Below are 10,590 nucleotides of genomic sequence, written 5' to 3'. Positions count from 1 at the left end.
TGCCGCCTCGCACGTGACGCGCTCCCGCCGCGCGGCCGCGCCCCCCCGCCCAGCCAGTCCGCTGCAAGGGCGGGGCCTGCCGCTACCCCGCCCCCTGCACGGGGCGGAGCGCTCGCTGCACCCCGAGCTGCAGGTACGGGGAGGGCTGCCCAGGCCTGAGTAATGCTTCCTACAGGGGTCCGGTCAGGACCAAAAGCAGGGAAAACAGCAACTGGAGCTATAATTTGAGGCTCTTTGTATGAGCAAATTTTAGTTTCCCTTGCAAGAAAGTTTGGCAAAGGGGATATCACATCAAGTCCCATCCAGGGGAGCCTTAAAAATGCCAGATGAAGTCATTCAGGGGATGCAATGATAGTAGAACCCAATATTTGCCTTCTTGAGGAGGCAAATATGTGAATGAACCCACTGCTACAAGGGTTGAAGTGTGCTCTGTTGTGCCCTTTCGTAGGGAGTTCACATTTGGTTCTTAAATGGAGTGAATATCCTTTGTGCTGCATGGTATCTCTGAGGAAAAATAATACCCGTGTTATTTGTTAACACCATTTTTTCTCTGAGTAAAACAGTGATTAAGGACAACAGTAGTTTTGTATACCTTCAGAGCATTGGACACATATTGTTGAATCCCCCACAACACCCTGAGAATGTAGATGTGTCCCCATTGTACACAGAGGGAAACAGATAGAGGTTCTATGTGACATGCCCAACATTATGTAAGAGAGATCAGAGCCAATATGAGAACTCACGTGTTCCTTGTGCTCTTCTCTCTAGTCCATCCTGCAGTTTCTAAACCAGAAGACCAAGGAGGAAACACAGAAAGTATGCACTTTCCCCACTGGATCTGCCTAGGTTTTTGTATATGTTGCTTATCACATTACTGTCAGCTGGACAACTTCTCCAAGGTAGAGGATGGAGTCATAAAAGTGGCATAAATAAGATGGGAGTGAAGTGATCAAAACCCAGTGAGGAAAATCTATAACAAATGAATATGTGTTATGAATGGTTTATATGAAGCTCCAGTACCACCGGCAACATGGGACAAATGTCAAAACATTGTATTTGACAGTCAAACCCAGGAATCACCATACTGTACACTGGTTTTAGGACACAGTGTCCTAAAATCAGTGTACCAACTAGTTTCAGTGTCCTATCACTAATTTTAGATAGTACCAGTTGCTTCAAAGGAAAATGCAAGAAACCTCAAGTAAACATTACAAAATAACTTGCTAGGGAATATATCTCCTTAACTTTCAGAGAAAGTTAGCTTTTGCCCAAAAGTGAAAGGATTCTTGTTCTTTCCAAACTTTAAGATTTTCTTTTTTTAATACCAGAACACACAAACCCCCCCTGCTTATTTAAAAATAAAGGTGATGATGTGTAATAGACCCCAAGTAAATCACAGCCAAAGACAGGGAACAGCCCTGTGAGCCCCAAAGTTTTTCAAGGTAAAATTTCAGAGTTGTAAACAAGACATTGGTTCCTCCTAATTTGTTCTTAATATGTTTTATTTATCACAATGTTCTGGCTATTAATTGTTTTTATTTGCTCACTATTTAAGATTGCTTTGCCTACTTAGCATTGTGAAACTGTAAAAGCTTAGAGAGAGAAACACTTTTGTCTAGTTTCACTGTACATTTTGTAAGTATTACAGTACTTTTTTGCCCTCAGAGGAGATATTATTTTGCAACTTCCTACAGCCATACAATTGAAAACATAAAGAGGAATTTGTAAGAAGTTGGACTATGCACTTCTAGAACTGCACACAAGGGGGAGAAGCAAGATTTTAGCTTTCCTTCTACCACAGGACTCTGAATAATGTTACAAAATTGTGCTAATTCAGGGCATTGACACGTTCTCCACTGAAACCAGCACATCCAGTAGTGCTGAAACATGAAATTTTATCCAAAAACTTTATTGGGTATCATCCTATCCCAACATATTTTTCCAACTTTGACCATTTAAATTAAAACACAGGCACAAAGAAAAAGTGTGTGTCTAATTCTAGAACTGATTCTTCGATGAAATAAAAAGAAACATTTGAATACAAGCCATTTTCCAAAGGAGTTTGTGTTGGCTTCTCAAATATGTTATTATTAATGTAGATGTTAAAAGATGATAAAGGTGAACAGAGCACAGTTTGAGACCCAAGTCAACTTTGACACAAGCTCCTCATGTTACCTATGGTAAGTTCCTCTATCCCTCTGTTTGCCCATATGTTAACAAATCAAGCTAATAATACTTACTGTACTAATAGGAGTCTTGAAAGTTTCCCTGAATTTCTGTTTTGTAAGGTGTTGTGGAACCTTCAGCTAAAACTAGCTAAATAAATTACTAAATTTAAGTAGCTCTAAGGTCATTGGTTTAATCTTCTTAGTGTCTAAATGCAGACTGTTTTGCTAAGCAATAGAACCAATAAGTGGGTAGATGCTTACACTAGGAACAAATCTGACCCTCTCTAGGTTCTCATCTACCCCTATCATTCAAATTTGAACAAACGATAAAATCCCATTTTAGGGAGGCTTGGTGAGACTTGTGAAACAGACACGTCTTTATGAGAGTATGGTATTGTAGGTTTCATGCAATGTAACTGGAGTTGCCAATGCCCCATCCTAACAGTGCTACCCATCACCTTAAAACTCAGCAGAAAAGTATTCTGGCATGGATGCATTGGTCAGAAAAGAGGACAAGAGGTAAGTCAGTATCTAAGAGGATTGCTTTATTTTAAGCACATCTCCCTTTCAGTTGAGGCCCTGATTCATAACAGCACTTATGTATGAGTCAGTGGGATTTAAGCACTTCTTTAAATGTTTCCCAGAATGGCATGCAGAATGAATGCTCCAACATGGGGCTGTGGGACATTGCATTTCAGATTAAATTAAAAACTGAGGTCTTGATCACTTGGAATCATTATCAATCTTGTGATGCAATTTGCAAGAACAAAGATGTATGCCTTGGGCAAATTTTTTACTTGGTTGGTGATATTTTAAATATACAACTTAAGCAGAAACATTGTCCTGTGATGGAGGCACTAGCCTGGGATTCTGGAGAACCAGGTTTGATTTCCTGCTTTGCCATAGGCTTTCTGCAGGGCCCTGGACAAGTCACTTTCTCTCTGCATGCCTCAGTTCCCCATCAGTCAAGTGGGCAGAACAGCACTGCCCTCTATTACAGAGGTGTTATGAAGATAGCTGCTGTAAAGATTATGATGTGTTTGAACAGGTATATTATTCTGCAAAACGTTGTAGCACCATGATATTGAGTCATGGACCAGCATCCCATTGTGCTTAGTTCTGTACAAGCACAGAACAAAAGAATATTCTTGACTCACTCCGAGTCAGTGGTTCTCATCTGTTTTTAGGCTCCAGGCACCCTTTCATAACTTTTTCTAAATTAAGTGGCACCCAATTAAAAACATCAATTTATATTAACAGGCTTACCTCCTTGCAGAGGGGCTGGGCAGTGGAGGGGGGGGATTGGTCTGGCAAGCCTGAATCTTTGCTTATGTGCTTATCTCCTCACACCTCATGGCATCCTTCAAGGGATCTGGCAGCACCCAGGAAGCAATGGAGCCCTGGTTGAGAATCACTGCTCTAAGTAACAGGGACTAAGTATCTATGGTTAGATAGGCAATATTTGCCCTCCTAAAATTCCCACTGCATTTCCAGTTGGGGTAGTTATTCTTTAGTGCACCTTCCTAACCTTACTGTGTTATGGCACTGATTAAAAAAGAACAGCTACCCTGTTCTGCCCAATTGTGGCAGCAGTTGCATGATAAATGATCACTATATGAAGCATTGGGAGTGATAGGCGTGACACCTCTTGCTTTATTTGATTTCTTCAAAAAATGCCACCTGCAATTCTCCTTTAAACTTAATAAGGCAGTATCTACAACTTGCATTGTCTTCCAATTCCTTCCTTCCAATATTAGCTCACTGCTATAGAATGTAAAGAGAGTTTGAAATTCACCTCCAGCTTCCAAACTCAGATCTCTTAATAAATAAAAAAATAGGCAAGGGCTCTTACTCTGTGGCAGACCGCCAAGTTCCAACTAGCCAGAATGGCTCACATAATTGTCTTTTGAAAAACAGAATAAAATATGCACATAAATTATATTTTGGTATTTAGTTTCCTGTTTAGATACCAAATCTGCGAGGGACCTCAAGTTATCTGCACTGGAGTGGCATGAGAGTGTTATACAACTCAGAGTAATATAGCTCAGAGGCACCGTCTATCATCAGAAAACAACTTATTACTATTTGGCACTGGCTCCAAAAAGTCTACTTAGGGTCATTGTTAAACATAGAATAGCTTGCTTAGGGCAGAAATAGGTCCCAGTGGGGGCTGTTTACTTTGGGTCTTGCCATGTGACTCTTTTAAAAGAAGGATAAAGGTTATTTGGTTGTGTCACAGATCATAGCATTGTTGCTCAAAATACAAGAGACATGGTACATAAATAAGCTTATTTTTCTCTTCTAAGTTCAGTATTTTTTTTTTTTATAATTAATACTTTCTTCTCTAACACTCAATTAAATTCCTTGCCTGAATAATACTGATTGGATGGAAGACAGCACTGTACTGTAAGTAACCCCTGAATCTGACTTCTGTTGTATAAGGGCAAATTGTATTGCAAAAAATAAGCAGATATTTTAATCACACCATCTGATTGTAAAAGGTAAATCACAAAAGGTTTGTTTTAAAATATATGTTAAATAACTTTTAAGAGCTGAATTAGCAAACAGGAAGCTGCCCTCTGGACAGTCTGAGGATGGGACATGGGAAATGTATCACTGATTATATGGAAGACAGAGGGTTTTCAAAACCATTATAAGACATTCTAATACTAATGCTGTATATTCATATTTAAAAGAATCAACCTACTATTTTACAAAAATGCAGAGCTAGCTTTACAACTTTAAACATTTCTTGTTTCCCCATGGGAACTATTTTCTCTGTGCACAACTTTGTACCATCAAATTGGGGTATCTCATTGAGAAGCTACCTGGTCAATTTATAATTAGGAAGTTAATGAAACTGTGATACAGCTTTAAAAAACTACAAAAGGATTTAATATTTCTTTGTATTCAGTAATTAATGTCCTGAGTTACTAAACTAATTATGGTTGTTTGCCCCTTTTTTCTTTTCCTGATACTGTTTAATGCTCTTTCCGATCATCAGTTCTTTTTTTGCTCTGCATGTAGGTCAATTTCCATTTTAAATAAGAGTCTGAAAAAATGAGAATTGGGCATTCATTACACACCCAACACATCTTTTGTGAATTGTGATTGAGCCTTAAATCTGAGAGGTTTTTTCTAATAGTCTGGAGAACTCACATCAGAAGACCTCTAATATACAATGTGACTCTAGATTGCTATCATCTCAGTGAGCAGCCACTGTCCTTAGAAGCCATGGAAGTTTATTGCTCCCGGGCATGCTGTTTGAACATGTGCCCAAAGCTACAGCATGTTGAGCTGGATCTGGGCAGCACCAGCGGGCAGGAGGCCCTGGGCATCCGCCTACCAGCTGGAGGTTGCTTCCCCCTGGCTCAACATGCTGCAGAGGGACTGGCTAGGACACAAGGGTGCTTCAGTGCAGGGCTAGCCAGCAGAAAGCCCCTGCACTGAAGCACCCTCATGCCCCAGCCAGCCACATCAGTGTCTACATGTGTGCTGCTACAAGGTAAAAAAAAAGTTAATTAGTTTACTCCAGCCTAATTGCCCTGTACATATAGATGCAACACAGTTGCTGCAGAGATAAACAGTTAACTCTAAAGTAAACTTTTCATGTAGACATGCCCATGGACAACTTTCCTAGACCTGAATGCCACATATGGAGGGAAGGTTCAGTAACAAACCATCTGCAAGCACCTTATTTTGAGAATGAACAGGCCTCACCACATGAAAGCGCTATTTATTTCCAAAGCATATTTAATGAAAACTTGATGTATATTTAAAGTAATTACACTAGCTTGTAATAATCTCCCTAATTGTCTTTAATCCAGAACACTAGCTTTTTGCTGCCTATACTCTATGATCTTGCTTCAGATGATGAAGTTGTAGACTTGTTATTTTGATGGAGCAATGGCTTTCAGACATACTAATTTTGATATCACAAGCAAAAATGAAAGACTTTACCTTGTGGAGCTGGGAAGAGAAAATACGACAAAATGTCTGGAAACTAAAAAAAATAAGAATGATTGCACTTTATATGGAGTTGTACAAACGACACAAACATCCCTTATGAGTCAAGTAGTATTATCCTCACTTTGACAGATAGGGAAGTTGAGCAACAGGGATGTTAAGTGACTTGATATACCTAAAACCATGTAGCAAGTCAGCAACAGAGACAGGAAAAGAACTCCACTTCTATGCCTAGTGTCATGCTCACTTTACTAAGTCAGATTGCCTGACTCAGATTTTTACCTCAGGAAACTTGAGTTCAAATCCTAGTTTAGGGTCTCCAGAGAAACAGGTTTGAATTCTGCAGAAGTGAAAGTGAGTTTGCTTTTAAGGAAGATTTTGGAGGACATCTTTGTATCTTACAGAATAATTTCACAGTTAGGACAATTTGATGCAATTATCAGTGACTAATTCAAAGAGGCTGGGGAGTAGTACTATAAATCATGAGTGAGTAATGACAGAACTTTGTGCGTAGAAGGTTTTGGGGGACTAGCTGGTCCCATAATCCTCTCGCTTCCTCAAAACTTCACAAAACTGTTTCTTTCAAAACCACTAATGGATAGGATAAGGAGTTTGTGACATGGGGCTGAACCTTGTAGTTGACAATAATGGAAAGCAAACAGGCTGTGTGGGGTTGGCACTGAGAAAAGTGAGAGTTTGACTATTTGAAATGAATACAAAAAATGGCTGTCAGACTTGAAAACTAATCTGCAAGATGAGGTGGAGTATTTAAACTAGGTTGTTAATCCCGAAAGTGAAGGCAAAGCTAGGTTGTTAAGACTTTGAAATGATCTTTGCATTCTCAATAGATCATTTCCTAAAGCATGCAGAGCCCCCAAACTCTGTTGAGTTTAGGTGATTGGAGTAAATAGTTTGGTAGATGAGTAGTCGCCATGACTCAGCAAGAGGCTTGTATGGGATTACAAGCTGACCTAACCTGATTAAGTAGAGTTTTCCTTCCTCTCTCCCTCTGGATAGAACAATAGAAATTGGTTCCATCAAGAGGATGTCAGAGCAGGGATAGGTCTTACATATATGCAAGATCTCTTCTTTCCTTTGTAACTATGCTCGAAAGGATCTAATTTAGTTTATGAAAGTGTAAATCTAGATGTGTTAAGCAGTTTATGTTAACCTAGAATTGGTTTAAATAAACCTTGTCTTTTTTATATTATTGTTGTACGGGCAATTTCACACAGGCCTCCTCAAGATAAAAGAACCAATCTAAAGAGAGACGAGGAAGGATGAAATTCTGGAAACTTCACTTGTCTTTCCTTTGGTCAAGGGGCATGAACAGAGATGTCTGTCTTGCACAAATGGTACTGTCCTTACGTTACAGTGGTCATACACAGGGGGAAACTATAAACATAGCAAGGTGACAGGTGCTGTTGCTACCTGTCTGGTTTCTCTGAGTGTAGGTCTCATGTCCTGTACCTTTTGAATATTAACCAGTTTTACCCTGCAGGTCAGATTTGTTCCCCTGTGGATTTGTGAAAGAGTACAGTGTGTCTTGAACCATTCTATTTCCTTCCTAATCTGTTTAATTGTAGAGAGACCTGTAAAGAAAAAAAGTGGCATGTTGATATAGTCAAGTCATACCCAATAACCATGTCAATATACAGTGGTTATAATTACAGTTCCAAGTTTGTCACAGTGTTAGTCACAGACCTCTTCAGTGGAAGATCACTGCTTCACATCTTACATAGGTAATAACCAAAACCTGATGGTTGTTTGTTGATCTGTGCAAAACAAATTGGAGATCTCAGTCTTTTCTTGGTGGGCAATAATTATATATCTGTATCATAGCAGCTCCCAAGGGCCCAATCACTACAGGTTTCCCTTGCCAACCATGGTTTTGAGTATCCATGATTAATATTCTGTTTACCATTTTGGCTACCATGGTATACAGTTTTGAGTAACCATGGTTTTCCATGGCCATGCATCAGCCTGCCAACCCCCTGGCCCCGCTCGTGCCTCTACTTCCCCCCCTCACAGCCCCTGCTCCCTGAGGGTGCAGGGTGGCTCCAGTGGTGGGGAGATGCCCAATCTGCAGCAGCAGGGAACAGCAGGCCTGCTCGCCGCTGTTCCCTGCTACCCTCCCATGAGACCTGGCACGGCAGGGAGCAGAGAAGCTACGTGGGGATCTCCTCACCTGCCACTGCTTGCCCTGCGCTGACCCGGCGACGCGCCTCCTGTGCCTCCTGCTGGTTTAAGGGGCGCAACCCTGTGCCACTGCCCTCAGTGCAGCCCCATGTGCAGGAGGCATGTTGCTAGGGCAATATGAGACGAGCAGCAGCAGACAAGGAGATCCCTGCATGGCTTCTCTGCTCCCTGCTGCGCTGGCTCACGGGTGGGGAAGCAGGCTGGCAGAGAACAGCAGCCCCAGCTGGGCCAGGTCGTGGGACAAACCAAGCCTGGTGGCTCCTCCAGGGGTGTGGGCGGGCGTCTCCCGCTGCCACCAGACTTGGATTGTCCCACGACCTGGCCTGGCCAGGGTCCCATCTATGGGCTTCTGACCAGCCAATCATGCACCATTGGAGGTGGGCACAAAACACCCCCACCCCGCCATTCAGTTGGGTGGGGGCAGGGAAGTGCCACGGTGTGCTATGCAGGGCCAGCTGGCATGTCCCTCCCCTCCTCCTCCTCCCCCTCCCCTGGGTAAGAGGCGAATGCACTGGGGGAAACGCTGCCTCCACGCCCTGGGTGCACTCTGTCCCCACTGGCGCGTACCCCCTATAAACTGTGGAAGTACCCCTAGGGCTACGCCTATGCCCAGGTGACCACCCCATGTATTAAAGGTAAGTATAAATGACTTTTCTACACTATATTGTACAGTATTCAAGTTTCTAACCCCGTTTTTCCCATAAGCCTTTAGTTTTACCAACCGCAGTTATGCCAACCACGGGAACTTTTCGGAACCTAGCCCCCGCAGTTAGCGAGGGAAACCTGTACTGGCATTAATTTAGACCTTTAGAGGCAAGCTTAGCAGAAAAGTCAAAGGCTGAATAAGAATGGAGACTGATGTCCCTTTGCCCTTAGAGACAGTCCCTCCAAAACACAAACTGCAAAACTGCTAAAAAAGAACAAAGCACAATCTGGGGTTCATCCACAAGGTTAATATGTCATGAACAGGTAGATAATAGCCCTTCTTTACTGCTCTGGAGAGAGAGTATCAGAAATACTGGGTGCACATCTGGGCATCACATTACCATGAAGACGTTAATAAACTGGAAGGAGCTCAAAAGAAAATGAGAGAATTGGCAGGATTGACTTACCTGGAAGGATTAAAAGGAAGCATATATGACTGTTACCAGTAAATCAGTCTCCCTCCTTGATATTTGCCACCTTCAAATACTTATAAATTTAAATGTTCTTTTACTCTTATTGTTTAACAATGACTAAAGAGGTACTCAGTGAATTCATCTACACATGCACTTTACAGCAGAGTTGAGTAATTAGTTCTGCAGTAAAGCATCACTGTCTCCAGGTGTGCTGGTATTAGGGTACAGTAAATTAACTGACTCCACTGTAAGATAGTACTGTTGGGGACAGTACTATCTTGCAGTGGAGTAATTGAGTGCAATGAAATGCACATGTAGATGGTGACAAAGCTTGTTGGGGCACATGGGTGCTAAAGTGCAGGGGCTGCCTACCTCATAGCTCCACACTTTAGCACTCTTGTCCCTCAGCCAGCCCCTCTGCTGCCTGACGCCATCACCCAGAACACAGGGCTGATGCCCCCGAGCCTGCTGCCAGCCTGGGACTGCACCAACCCAACTTAAACTGCTGCTGTCCTAGGCACATGTGAAAATTGTGCCAGAGTTTATCACATCATGTTAATTGCCGTTGACTTCAATGACCCAGATATCTCGTGGGAAGATCACTCAGCAAAATCTGAGCGGTCGCAAAGCTTCCTATTGTGCGTGGATGACCTCTACCTGACTCAAGAAGTCTACGGGCTAACAAGAGGTAAAGCGCTGCTCGACCTGGTACTGGCTACTGGGGATGACCTAATCGGTGACCTAGTGATCAATGGGAAGCTGGGTCACAGTGACCACGAGCTGATCACCTTCACCATCCACCATAAAGATGGCAAGTCAGTCAGCAACACTGAAGTCCTTGACTTCAGGAAAGCCGACTTTGACAAGCTCAGGAGGCTCGTCAGTGAGGCCCTAAGGGACCACGACCCCAGAGGGAGAGGAGTTCAGGAAGAGTGGTTGCTCCTCAAGGGAGAGATCCTCAGTGCACAAGCTAATTCTATTCCATCTTGGAGGAAAGGCAGCAAGAGGGCACAGCAACCCCCCTGGCTCTCCAGGGATCTAGCAGACCTCCTGAGGCAAAAAAGAAAGGCCTACAAAGGATGGAGGATGGGATTCACCTCCAAGGAGGAATATTCTGCACTGGTCCAGTCCTGCAGGGA

General features: G+C 42.6%; 1 protein-coding gene across 2 annotated transcripts in view; it reads right to left on the bottom strand.

Annotated features, from left to right (window-relative positions):
* Positions 1-10,590, bottom strand: part of GCHFR (GTP cyclohydrolase I feedback regulator) — a 31,271-nt gene that overhangs the window by 15,476 nt on the left and 5,205 nt on the right. Inside the window, exon 1 of one of the 2 annotated variants that reach the window (XM_025205281.1) lies at positions 7,605-7,763. The exons of the other annotated variant lie outside the window; for it this stretch is intronic. Within the exon in view, the coding sequence (XP_025061066.1) occupies positions 7,605-7,748 (144 nt within the window). The 5' untranslated portion in view covers positions 7,749-7,763. Of the gene's footprint in view, positions 1-7,604; positions 7,764-10,590 lie in introns of those variants that run through there. 2 annotated transcript variants of the gene reach the window in all.

Source organism: Alligator sinensis, unplaced genomic scaffold, assembly GCF_000455745.1.
Source record: "Alligator sinensis unplaced genomic scaffold, ASM45574v1 scaffold108_1, whole genome shotgun sequence".
Classification (NCBI taxonomy): domain Eukaryota; kingdom Metazoa; phylum Chordata; order Crocodylia; family Alligatoridae; genus Alligator; species Alligator sinensis.
This window is presented reverse-complemented; position numbering and strand designations above follow the sequence as displayed.